The sequence below is a fragment of the Lupinus angustifolius genome, chromosome LG01 (genome assembly GCF_001865875.1).
Source record: "Lupinus angustifolius cultivar Tanjil chromosome LG01, LupAngTanjil_v1.0, whole genome shotgun sequence".
Taxonomy (NCBI): Eukaryota; Viridiplantae; Streptophyta; class Magnoliopsida; order Fabales; family Fabaceae; genus Lupinus; species Lupinus angustifolius.
Genome location: NC_032009.1, coordinates 22688368 through 22702417, shown reverse-complemented (window position 1 = coordinate 22702417; position 14050 = coordinate 22688368). Strand labels below are relative to the sequence as shown.

The 14050-nt window shown below is 30.6% G+C and overlaps 2 protein-coding genes across 4 annotated transcripts; both read left to right on the top strand.

Moving 5' to 3' along the window:
* LOC109342724 lies at positions 252-2076 on the top strand (the record flags this gene model as incomplete). Its single annotated transcript, XM_019580687.1, has 8 exons — positions 252-488; positions 630-682; positions 806-842; positions 933-1001; positions 1167-1271; positions 1362-1515; positions 1721-1797; positions 1879-2076. Coding segments are annotated over 8 exons (804 nt in total), but the record flags the coding sequence as incomplete, so codon positions are not given.
* LOC109356289 (uncharacterized protein At1g04910-like) lies at positions 8314-13690 on the top strand. 3 transcript variants are annotated; one of them, XM_019599621.1, is made up of 10 exons: positions 8314-8493; positions 8524-8969; positions 9812-9961; positions 10051-10123; positions 10220-10293; positions 10378-10466; positions 11129-11261; positions 11544-11776; positions 12397-12873; positions 12994-13690. In XM_019599621.1, the coding sequence occupies exons 1-10, from the start codon at positions 8466-8468 to the stop codon at positions 13184-13186; spliced, it is 1896 nt and encodes a 631-aa protein (XP_019455166.1). In that variant the 5' UTR covers positions 8314-8465; the 3' UTR covers positions 13187-13690. The 3 variants fall into 3 exon arrangements, with proteins under 3 accessions (XP_019455166.1, XP_019455160.1, XP_019455162.1); XM_019599615.1 differs by having other exon boundaries at positions 8314-8969; XM_019599617.1 differs by having other exon boundaries at positions 8315-8969; positions 10223-10293.

Here is a 14050-nt window from a genome sequence, read left to right as displayed (position 1 = left end):
TGCTTTTCTCACCCGAATTCATCACTTTTTTCTCTTTCTTTTTTTAGAAGAAACATAGCACTAGTATAATCAATTATTTCCATGCCATACGCTACAATTCATACACCACACTTTCACACACTGTCCTTCAAAGGGTGTCCTACCCGTTGCAAATGCCAAAGAATCCATGCTACATTTTCCATGTGAGTTTCATTTCCTTGTTTCTTGAACCACTTACTTTGCTTCAATATGATTTTACAGTGTTTCTGTAACTCAACGTACACAGGACTATAGTATTAAAATTTTCCACAACGGTGAAACATGCGAAGAAGAAGAAAGAATTTCTATTGCAGCTTCCAACACCATCAACCCATAAAGTAGAAACTTCAAGGTTCTGTGATCTTCATTTTGATCGGTTACAGCCATCAAATCAAGAATTTGATCAACAGAATAAAATCGAGTTCGGTCAATTTGTTGCACGACAAGCCCTTCTTGATGAAGAATATTGGGTAAGCTAAGCCATAAATATTTACCATAATAACAAGATAAAAGAACATTCTTTAGCTCTTTCTTTTCTTTTGCATTAATGCATTAATTAATGTATGCTTCATTTCCCATTTTTATCATTTTATTTTCTAATATTATGGTAGACAGCAGCATGGATAAGGGCAGAAAGTTTTTGGGAATATGGACCATATGAACGGTAAGGCACAAAAAACAAATTACATAAAATTCGAGAACTAATATTTCAGTCAATGTGTACTTATTACGTAAATTTGCATGTAACATTGGGTATTGCCACTAATTCTCATTATGTTTTGTCCAGATATACTGATCAAAACAAAAGGGAATTTGCTGATCAGGTAGGAGTTGTTCTATTCATTACTTTGCTCAATGTTTATACATTAGAGTGTGTTTCATGAAAAATGTTGACAAGAATATCTATTGCATAGGAATATAGAGCGATAAAAAGACGGTACAGCAAGGTTCGAAATCGAGAGAATTACTCATGCATTATCACGGTAAACAATCTCATCTTAGAACTACAATTCCAGATAGATAGATAAATACTTCAAAGCTCTTATAAAAATTATAAAACATCAGTGAAGTTGCTTTCACTAAGATAGTTATTTGTTGTTCAAGTATTTGTTTTTTCACCTTATGGTGTTTGGTGTCAAGTTTATCAGGTGAGGAAGGAGCAGAAGAATGTAAAATGCTCAATATTGAAAAGTGTCCTAGGGACCCTTGATTTGAGTACCCGATATTTGCTGCAAGGAGAAACCTTTCCTGGGGTATATCACTCAAATTTTTCTCATTGAGATTCAGATCCATATGTTGCTCAGTACTCTAGCATGATGCAAAAGTAATAATCATTTCTGCAGGAAAGGGAAAATGCCCCTCCATTTTGCAGCATCAACAGAACATCATCAAGCAGATATGGCTATATTGCAAACTTATGTGTTACCAAATCAGCTCGGCGACATGGTATTGCAAGCAACATGTTGCATTTTGCTGTTGAATCAGCAAAATCTTTTGGTAATATAACATTGCATAACACCTGATGTTGCAAAATTATGTGTCACTCCGCTTGTTAGAATAGTTGAGATTCGGTAAGAGTTAATTAATTAAGACTGTAGTGAATCGATTAACTAATTAACTCTTACAGAATTTCACTTATTCTAACACCACATGCCACAACATATGTTTTCCAAATATATTGATTTCCTTATTTGTTTAGCAGGTGTTACACGGTTATATGTGCATGTAGACAGAAATAATGAACCTGCACAGATATTGTACAAGAAAATTGGTTTTGAGGTAGTTCACTTCTAGTTCTATAATGCTCTTGTAGTGAAATGCAATAACTCATGCAACTTCTTTCATGTGTCACTTCTACAGATGGTTGAAATGGCAAATTCCCTATTGTTAGATGGGCAAAAGTGCTTACTTTATTTACAGTTAAAGATGTAAAGCCTGAAAGATTATTGCTATACTTCTTCCTCCATACACATTATTGATCTTTTCTCACATGTATGAAATTTTAAAGATTGATGAAATTGAACAAGATTTGTTTTTTTGTTTTTGTTTTGAGTAGTTTGTATGTAGTTTAATGATCATAAAATCATATTCCTTGTATTAAAAAAATAATTTCAATTCAGAACTGGTCCAGTACTTGGTAAACGATTTTCATCCCTAAATTCTTAGGTTAAGTAACATTGGCGCTTCCATTACATCTCCACCCAAATGGTAATACTTAAATGAGTCTTACATTAATACATAGTTGTTAATATTGTCCTCACTAGTTCAATTGAAAAATTTGAGAAACAACCCCTTTATTATACTCATTCATTATATCAATTATATTAGACATCTAATATGGCACGGGTAGTAATGTCTTATACCTATATCCATACAATTTGTAGGAACCTACTACACAGGTAGTGGGTATTTCACGACTACCCAACTAATTTTTACGTTCAAATATATATTTTATATTTTTAATAATCAATATATAGATAATAATTATTATATGAATAATGAAATTTATACGCATATTAAATTTATCATTATATTTCAATTACTAAAGTACATTATAAAATAATAATATATAATTATAAAATAATAAAAAGTGTAATATATATAAATTTTTAATTAAAAAACTAAATTTATAAATACGAAGGTATGTGTGATGAGTATTATAATATTCATTCTCACTCACAAGTTATTTTTTCGGATATTTGTTATGAGTATTTTAACGGGTACTCATAGTCCGATATTTTTGCAATCCCTAATCAAAACAAGAAAATGCTAATCAAAATCAATCAAATAATGAGTTGAAAGCTGGTTTCTACATGAAAAGTGTTCATATTATTAAAAACAAATATCAAAGATTAAAATATTATATTTATAACATAAATAATGTGATTTTCGTTCAAAAATATATATTTTTTAATTATTCAACAAAGTAATTATTTTTTATTTCATACATTTATACTGTACTAATTTGACATGAAAAAAATAATATGGAACAACTTATATGAACGCATGGGTACACTGCTGCCTATTAAAATAATTATCGCAACAAGTTTTCAATAAATATCATTTTTAAATGTTCTGTTCTATTATTTTAATTGTATCCTATTATCTATGAAAGTAATCTTTATCAAGTATTTTTCATATACTGGATAAAGATTAAATAACTAATAACTAATGTTATATTTAAGAAACCCAATTATCATTTGTCAATTGTGATGAAAGTAGTTGGTATAGATAGCATATATATCTATATATATCTATACCATATATATCTATATATATCTATACCATATATAAAGTTAAAATTTGAAATAATTATGATTTTATTTTCCAATTTTATTCTTACTATTTTTTATTTTTAAATTAAACCTTATAATCTTAAATAACTATAATTTATATTTCTATATTATATATAAAACCAAAACTTAAAATAATTATCACTATGATTTTATTTTCCTATTTTGTGCTTAATATTTTTTTTATTTCTAAAGTAAAACCATATAATTCTAAACAACTATAATTAATACATCTCACTTTAAGTTGAATATTATAATAAATACAAAAATTATAATATGAAGTACATTCAATAAAAAACATTATAATTCTCTAAAATAAAAAATACAAACTTAATATTTAATATCATAAAATAAGAATACGAGTTAGTAGATATAAAGTATCTGGCGCTAGTATTTATAATAACTCAAAACTCAATAATGTCTATAAAAAAAATGGACTAACTAAAAATTACAAATAGTGGATCTGTTCATGATGGTAGGGAGCAAGAAGTGATCAATTATAGTGTCATCATCCTCAACTTTTTAAACTTTTTCTTATATTTGAGTGATATGAATGTGTAGTAATCATTTGTCATTTGTCCGTTTATATTTTTATATCCGGTTGTCATTTTTCTTTTAAAGAAAAATTCTATAAAACATTCTAATTCTATGTATTTTATAAATAATTATTGTTATTTCTTTATAATTATACTTAAATTTTAACTATTTATGAAATTGGTATGTCACAAAAATAATATTAAATTAGTAGCAATGAGAATTTTTAACTTATGCAATTTATTTAAATATTGATATTGAGATCATGATTTTTAATTTTTACATATATGTTATATATCATATTATATTGTATTAACCATTCTAACTCTAAAATTTATTTATACTTTTATTCTGAATTTTTATTTTGATATTGGTTACCTTCGAATATCAATGTTGATTAACCTGTATTGTTGAATGTTATTGTTGTGAGTCTGGTTTCAACAATTTCCTTAATTCCCTATTAATAACATAATAATATATTTACACATTTGTTAATTTTCCTTAAATAATAAGATTTAAGAGGTAATTAGTAAAAAAATAGTTTTGGAGTTTGTAAACTTTTCCTTTTTAATTATTTGTTTACTAAAAAAACAAAAAAAGGAGAGTTTTTGTTACCATTTATTTTGATGAGTTTCTTTTGATGCCACTTTTGCCTTTTGATCACTAACACTTTATCCAGATGTTGCCCTTGGTGATTTCCCTAGATACAATCTTGTTTCACTAAGGATGCACTTTGGCGGATGAAGTTTTTGGTTTGCAAACTCAAATTAGCATTCTTCTTGGGTATCAATGACAACTATTATCAAAAGATACACAAAACCTGGCCAAATCTATGCCTAAACAAACTAGCTTGCTACCCAAGCAAGCTAGTGTTATGCTGAACATAACAACAGCATCAATTGATGCTGATGTTAAGGCTAGGCCAGGCCATGAACACAACATTAACATATCTCACTTTACTTATGCTTGTATGCAGGTAGCAACCAAATCAATGATATGTAGCTTGGATCATTGTAGCTTGGATCAAAGGAAGGATATTCATAATTCAAACATCTTGAACCAAGGCAACAAGGATGTTCACTGCAATGATGTTCCAGATAGCAACTCAGATTGCAGCTTCTACAAAAGCAGTCCTCACTGCAATCTTACAAACCTTCATTCGAGTTGGCTGAAGGGCAAGGACAATAGAGTTGTTGATTACACTGCAAGCAACTCAGAGATGTGATAGTTTTAGTCTTTTACGCATGTGTTAAATGCGTTAGTCACATTGATTAATTAGTTAAATTTGTTAGATAATTAATTAGTTAATTTTCTCTTTTCTGTTTCTGCCATATGGTAGTTTTCATTGACTATATATATGGCTTTGATTCATCTCTTGTAATCAAAAATTCAAATCAAGTAATAAAGAGAAGCATCAAATATTATTCATTCAAGTGTTCTTGTGTTCTTCAGGTGCATTTCTTCTTCTTGTTCTTCAATTTACTTCAAAGAAGTTAGTGCCATTTTCTTTGATAACAAGGATGTTCACTGCAAGGATGTTCCAGATAGCAACTCAGATTGCAGCTTCTACAAAAGCATTCCTCACTACAATCTTACAAACCTTCATTCGAGTTGGCTCAAGGACAAGGACAATAGAGTTGTTGATTACAATGCAAGCAACTCAGAGATGTGATAGTTTTAGCCTTTTACACATGTGTTAAATGTGTTAGTCACATTGATTAATTAGTTAAATTTGTTAGATAATTAATTAGTTAATTTTCTCTTTTCTGTTTCTGCCATATGGTAGTTTTCATTGACTATATATATGGCTTTGATTCATATCTTGTAATCAAGAATTCAAATCAATTAATAAAGAGAAGCGTAAAGTATTATTCATTCAAGTGTTCTTGTGTTCTTCGGGTGCATTTCTTCTTCTTGTTCTTCAATTTACTTCAAAGAAGTTAGTGCCATTTTCTTTGAACTATTATTAATAATTGAGGAAATTACACTGACACCCCCTGAGTTTTAGTGAAATTACACAAACCACCCCTCACTTTTCTACACCTACACAAATCCCCTCATTTTTATACTTTCATTACACTCACCACCCTGCATGAGAAATAAGTGTAATTTTAGTGTAATCTTTTAAACAAAAAATGTGATAAATGCAATTAAGTTAAACAAAACATGATATATTGTAGAGACAAGTCCAAATAATATATGAGTCGATACCTCTTTATTATTTTTGGTTCGTTACGATATAGTATAATAGCGATTTAAACAATATCTTTTTAGAATTGTTGATGCGTTTTGTAACAAAAAATAATTAAGATACATTAATTTGTATATTATTTGGATTTTTCCTCACAATATACCATGTTTTGTTTAACTTAATTGCATTTATCACATTTTTTGTTTAAAAGATTACACTTATTTCTCACGCAGGAGTGGTCAATGTAATGAAAGTATAAAAACTAGGGGAGGTTTGTGTATATGTAGAAAAGTGAGGAATGATTTGTGTATTTTCACTAAAACTCAGGGGTGTCGGTGTAATTAACTCTAAATAATTTGGACGAAGTTAATGTGGATTCCATAATTATTGGATGGATAAGACTAGAAAATTTGGTCCAAAAACTCAAAATGTCAACTTCCTCCCCACACTTTTGTAATGAGTACTAAGAACTAATAGATATCATAGTAAATATTTATTTTAGTCCCTCATATTTTTTTCCAATATTACCAGTTTAGTCCTTTAAAAAAAGACCTACAATGGTCCATAAAAAGTTCAAATGTAGGTCAAATTAGTTCTTTTAAGCATGTTTTACAACATTTGATATGAAATAATTTGACCTACATTTAAAAAAAAATTAGACTACTTTAGGTTTTTTCTTTTTTTGAAGGACTAAACTTGTAAGGTCGAAAAAATATGAGGGGCTAAAATAAATATTTACTCTAGATATTATTATCTTAATTATTATGTATTAAATTTTATTTTACATTGCACTTAATAAATATAAATGTAATATTAAATTGTTTTGATTTATGTATTATTTTGTGTACTTTAAAAAAATATGATAGTGATATAGGATTTTTTAAATATTTTTAAATTTTATGTAATCACAAACTCCGCCCTGATTTCCCTACTGTAATCCCGACTTCACCTATTTAATTACGAGGGAGTATGTTATAATATATTTATTATAGGATTTTATTTAGTCTTTTAAGTTAAGATTAATCTTATTAGACACGTGTCTTATAAATAGGATCACCGTCATTATATTCCAGGCACACCAAATTATCAATGTTTTTTCTTTTCTCTTTCTTTCTCTAGCTCAAATGTTCCATTGTTTTTCTTTATATTTCTAACATGGTATTAAATGGTATTAAAGTATAATCTTATCACTCTAATCATTTGTTGCATGGTCGATTTTGTTTTTGAATTCGAAATTCAAATTGATCTTCACCTATTTGAGTTTGAGTGGTGTTAAAAATATATGTTTATAAATTATTGATGAATTGTATAAAAAATAATAATATATTTCTATCTAAAACAATATTATACCAACCATTTATTAGGATAAACATAAATCATTTTATATGTTATATTGATATGTATTTTTTATGATATAGAATTGATTACCAAAATATTTATGTTATTTTCATATATTTAAATATTGGGAACGACATTTATTAGAATAATTAAGAGGAATTAGATATTAGTTCATTATTTAGAATGTATATCATTAGACATAAAAAAGGAAACAAAGTTTTATATTTAATTGGATATAATTTAGATTGCAATTTGAAAAGTGAATTCAATCGTGGGTAAATCTCTAAATCTAAAGAAACATTTGGAGAAAAAAAATGTATACACCGTATAAATTTTATATACTATTATTATAGTGTGTAAAAGCATTTTGTACTTGCCAGTCAATATTGAATAATATTATGTATTTAATTTTTATTTATTTGTGTATTTTATATTATATTGTTTAATTTAAGGTGAAAAATGTGGTTAATTAATATATCGGTGATGGTTAATTAGAATTATATAGTCTTTTATAAAAATTAAATAATGTAAAAGGTAAAATAAGAAATAAAAATTACACCATGGTTTTTAATCATTATCTACAAATAGGAAATAAAAGTTACATTAAATTTTGTCTTTAAATATAGTATAGAAATATAGATATTATCTACAAATTATATTTAATCATTATTAATATTTTAAAAATAATAATTTAAGTAAATAGTAAATAATTTAATAATTGTATATTAATCTTTATACGGATTCAAAATGGTTTTTATGGTTGTTTTGGATTCAAAATGGTTTAGAATGTAATAACTCGAAGGCATCCTTACCCCTAAGCATGCTTTATTGAAATAATAACAGCTGACAGATAATTATGGTGAATAATCATTATCATCATCAATATTATTATCCTGAATTGCTGCATACACCGAATCAACCCTTTTTTCCTTTCAAAGGAAAGTAAATATACATAAACAAATGAAAGAAAACTTGAAGAAAAAAGTGTGAAGAATCTCCAGAGCATTACACCAATAACATAAACAAAGTCTATTGCTTCTGCAAAGTCGAAAACTCTCACTTTCATCAATAAATAGTTATATGAGTCACTCATGATAGAAGATGAAATGGGTCACAATCACAATCACAATCACAATCACAATCACAATAACAACACTTCCGATGGCGTTTCTCACCGAGTCAACAGCCCGCGTTTTTCCGGTCCCATGACTCGCCGTGCTCACACATTCCGACGCACCAACGACGGAAACAACGGCGGCGCACCGGTCACACCCCGCAATGACACTGAGCTTCAAATAAACTCACCCAGATCGGAAACTGGTACGAATTCACTACCTTTCTGTGAAGGGGTATTGTTAGAGACTGTTCCGGAAAGTAAGCAGCACGTGATTCATAATAGAGCTCACGTGAGAAGCTTGTTGAAGAAACCGATTGAATCAATCGTTGTTGATTTGGGGTTGAGGGAAAAGAAGAAGCTTGGGCATTTCATGTTCTTAGTGTTCTGTGGAGCGTGTTTGTTTCTGGGTGTGCTTAAGATTTGTGCTACTGGTTGGCTTGGATCTGCTATTGATAAAGCTCAATTTCAATCCAATCAGGTTTGACACGTGTACCCCTTCATAACTGTAACCAATAGCAACACATCTTTGAAGTGTGTTAGTGTTTATGATTGCTCGAAAAAATAGTTAATTATCAAACTTTTAACTTAAATTATTTAAAATTAGAATGACACATCTTTTAACTTTTCACTGATTGGGTGTTTGCTTTGTCATGTTTTTAGAATGACACATGTAAAAAGTTCATTTTGTCAAGGAGTTAAGTTTAGTAGTACCTATATGTTTAGCTTTATCCATAAGATTATGCATTTATGCTTATTAGGGGTCTCTTCATTTTATTTTGAGATCAGTGCAGAAACTTTTCATATATTCCTTAGTTGCTTTCCTTTGATGTTTTCTGGAAAAGAAACATTTGACCTTGTTTCTTTCACCTGCAAAATATATAATAATTTGTTAATACATATAAGGCAGAACCTTAAAAGATGTGTAAATTGATTTCTTATTCAGGTTTTACTTTGCTAGTGAGCATGATAGTTGTACTAATACTATGTTATATAAGTGGGCTATTGTGTCATTCATTTGCATCTTTTTTGTGAGCATTGGTAATTTATTTTTGTTGCGGGTGGAGTCGTTTGGGATTTGAGACAAACATAGCAAATGCTTTACTTTGCGAGAGAGTTTTTGTTTTTCATTTTTATGAGCTGCTGTTTTCTGAAGACAGACATATTGCACCAAATTGCGAAAATATCCTATATTGTGGAGATGGGGCGAGTTATGAAGTAGATAGATTATGGTCTGATTTGATGACTATTTTTGCATAGTTCCTTGCATAATTTTTTCATCGCGAGGGTGAGGTTTGCATACTAAGTAAATTCTTTTATCAGGACCTATCCAACTCCCTTGCTAGTCTAAAGCTAATGGACAAAAGCTTGCTTCATTATTCATATAGGGAGGAGGGAACGGGAGATATTGAACGAACTCTAAAGATGGTAGTAGCATCGGGAGTAGTTAGCAGCCAGACTGTCGTGGTTGAAGTAAGCCTCAAATCTTTATCTCAAGTTGGCCTATTCAGAGATGTCTTTGGCTCTTTCCTATACATTTATCAAGTTTGATTTTTATTCAGGAATCAGGTATCTGGTCTAAACCGAACAGCGACAATTTCACCCAGTGCATAGAACTGTCAAGAAGCCATAGAAGTACGTGATTTCTTTCTAACTATATTCCTTTACCTATTATGAAGCAGGTTATTCCAATATTTCTCTCCTCTCACTCTACTTTATCTTCTTTTTTAGCAGAGCTAGATGCAAAGAGTAATGGCTACATTCTTGTAAATGCTAATGGTGGCCTGAATCAGATGAGATTTGGGGTATGGCTATTTTATTTCTGATGGTATATTATACAAAATTTGGCAGGAATCATAATCTAATGCTTCGAGATATTTTTATTGCAGATATGTGATATGGTTGCTGTTGCTAGGATTATGAAGGCAACACTTGTTCTTCCTTCTCTTGATCACACCTCCTACTGGGCTGATGAGAGGTTGGTTCATTTTTTTTTGCTCAAACTTTGTACTAGAAATTTGGATCTCTTCGTTATAATGTTCTACCATAAATCATGTTCATTGATAAAATATTAAGCTCTAAGTCTTTCTTTATCATTTCCCCTCTAGTTTTTCTTGGTCTCCCTCTTCCTTTAGGAATTGGCCTAACTTCCATGAATCTCTTATCATGTGTATAATAATAACCTTGTTTTTTGCAACCTGAAAACTTTATTCCGTTTTAATCAATGCTGATTATCTCCGTGATTTGATGAAGATTTGTAGTTCTAATCTGGTAAATAGTTCATATCAGGGCATCACACAACCAGAGATGATTAAATACATGAAATAAATTATGTAAGAGTATAGCATTGTTCTGTTGGGACTTCAGCAGCATTTTTTCTGATGTATCATCAATTGTAATTCTGCCATCAAAATATTTTTCTAGAAATTATCACGACTTTTCCTGTAAAGTAAAAGGTGCAGATGCCACTGAGGTCTAACTGGTTTTCCTAATTTATTTCTCCGTATTTATATCGTCTGCCTTTTGCTATCATTTTACTGTTATCAAATGGTGGGTTCCCACTTCCCAGTGGTCTACAACTTAATTCGATTTGAATAGTTTCAGTGGTCTACAACTTAATTCGATTTGATATATTTGCAGTGACTTCAAGCAGTTGTTTGACTGGAAGCATTTTATTGATACACTGAAGGATGATATCCACATAGTTGAGACATTACCACCTGCCTATGCCAGAATTGAGCCTTTCTCGAAAACTCCAGTATCTTGGTCTAAGGTCAACATAGCTTGTATACTAAACTTATTTTTCAACTCTGAAAAGATACATTCGATTAGATTTATCGCATTATTCTTGAAGTTAGTCATCTGTCCACCTGTTTTGTCAATTGAAGTTTGTAAGAAAATGAGTATCACAACCAAATGTTGGCCTTATATGCGTCAACGTTTTCGTTTTGAGTCACTTTGTGTCATAATTATCGAATTTATGCACATAATATCATTTCATCCCTTTTTAACAAAATTTTGAATATCTTCAATGAATGTGCATGCTTATTTACAGGTTAGTTATTACAAGACTGAGGTTCGCCCCCTCCTAAAGAAGCACAAAGTGATGTATTTCACTCATACTGATTCCCGGCTTGCTAACAACGACATTCCAACTTCCATACAAAGACTAAGATGCCGTGTAAATTACAGAGCATTAAAATATTCAGCTCCCATTGAAGAATTTGGAAACACATTGGTATCTAGAATGAGACAGAACGGAAACCCTTATCTTGCTCTTCATTTGAGGCAAGTTTCAATTATAGTATTTTAATACAATAGTATCACCACATCTCTTCCTCTCTTTCTTTTTTCTTCTTTTGCATGCTTGTCGGTGTGTCTGAGTTAACCTACTGATAAGAACATATTTAATTATCTATTATTTCTTTAGAAAGTGACGTCTCGCTTAAATCCACATGGATTAATAATAAGATAAAATAATGTGACATGTTTCTTAGTGAAAAATAAAGGAGCCGTTGTCATGAATGTTATCCCAACATTGATGATTTAATTGTGAAGATTCCGGACACTCCCATAGTTTGTGTTAGGCTACAATTGCTTGCATCTGAATTTCTTCTGATTGAAAGCCAAAAAGAACTGGACCATCCTGTACTTTGGCTGTTAGATTAAATTTCCATGGATGTCCATTCAATCTGAGATTTTTGCATACATTATACACAATAAGTTTAAGAATCTGTCTGATTGAATCATACGCCATAAATTGTCATAGAATAACAAAATCCGAGTATCATACTAGTTTCAGAATCAGTTTATCTCAAGTTCTCTACCCATAATAAGCATCTCTGTTAATGTGAAGAAGTTTAAATATTTCACTTCTAGTCTTTCTTACCGTACCTCTTCTGTTATAGATATGAGAAGGACATGCTTGCATTTACAGGCTGCAGTCACAATTTGACTGCAGAAGAAGATGAAGAACTAAGGCAGATGCGATACGGAGTCAGTCACTGGAAGGAGAAAGAAATTAATGGTACCGAGAGGAGATTGCTCGGTGGTTGTCCATTAACTCCAAGGGAGACCTCCCTATTACTTAAAGCACTGGGTTTTTTGTCAGACACCCGGATTTATCTAGTAGCTGGAGAAGCATATGGAAAAGGCAGTATGAAATATCTCAAGGATGATTTCCCGAACATTTTCTCTCATTCCTCTCTGTCTTCTGAAGTAGAACTGAATACTTTCAAGAATCACCAGAACATGTTGGCTGGTATAGACTACGTTGTTGCCCTTCAGAGTGATGTATTTCTTTATACGTATGATGGGAATATGGCAAAGGCTGTACAAGGTCATAGGCGCTTTGAAAACTTTAAGAAGACCATCAATCCAGACAAGTAATACATTCTTAACCCATTTCTTATGTATTATTACTCCTACCATGCTATGCGTTGTAGATCGACATAAACTGTTATCCGTCCTTTCTCTATTTAATCTGATTTAAATGCTTCACACAGGATGAATTTTGTTAAACTTGTTGATCGGTTGGATGAAGGAAAAATTTCTTGGAAAAAGTTTAGCTCCAAGGTAAAAGCACTTCACGCAGACCGAAGTGGTGCTCCATATCCAAGGGAGCCTGGAGAATTTCCAAAGCTAGAGGAAAGTTTTTATGCAAATCCTCTTCCAGGATGTATTTGTGATGCAAGATAGTAGTACTGTTATAGACACTTGGATTAATGTTATCTTTCTTATGATGGCATGACAAGAACTGCAACCAAAGAGCATTGAGGCTGTGCTAAGACAAATTTTTTCAACACTTCTGTCTTAAGGAGATGGCATTGTTGATGTTCAAAAACTAGGCTATATGGTAAGGTTCTATATATTGTTGCCCTTGCAGTTAGAGATAAAAATACAAGGGGCAAAGTTGGTGCAAGAAACTGAGCCTTTAAATTAAGGATCAAGCAAGGGCAGGCCAAAGTTACCAGCCTCATTACACTCAATAGAAATTAAAGACCATACATTGTGAAAAAACCTCATCTCTAACCACACTTTTGAATGAAAAGTTCTGTTTTTTTTTCAGCCTTCTTTATTTATTTTATTCAATACTTGTATTATTATCAAGAAAGGGGGTGGAGACTGAATAAGTTGTATTTGTTGTTGCACAACAGTATTATTTAAAAAAATGGTTTTTATGTTTTGATTGATTTACTAAAACTGTATGCTTGAATACTTGTGAGTTCTAGTCTTGAATTTTTTGGAAGAGTAGACAAATTGAGATTAACCAGAAAAAAGTTTATCAGATTTGTAAGTGGAAAATTGAGACAGTTGTGCATGTATCATTATTCTAAATTTCTAATAGAATTTCATCCTGGAATTGCAATTGGAATTCTTCAGTTAAATGTTCCTGGAAACTATTTTAGAATTCTAGAAGGATGGAACAAAAAAACCATAGAAAAATACGAATGCGGAAAATATTCAATAGATTGATAAGGTTTGTGTAAATTTTGACCATAAGCAGTGAGTTGAATATAAGTCTTTTACATGCACTGATATAAATGAATAGTGAATGATATT

Excerpts from the sequence above, each read along its gene's own strand:
- LOC109356289 (XM_019599615.1), top strand. The coding sequence starts at position 8,466 with ATGATAGAAGATGAAATGGGTCACAATCACAATCACAATCACAATCAC. Across the intron at positions 11,262-11,543 it reads CTCCAGTATCTTGGTCTAAG|GTTAGTTATTACAAGACTGA; the intron begins GTCAACATAGCT and ends GCTTATTTACAG. Across the intron at positions 11,777-12,396 it reads TATCTTGCTCTTCATTTGAG|ATATGAGAAGGACATGCTTG; the intron begins GCAAGTTTCAAT and ends CTTCTGTTATAG.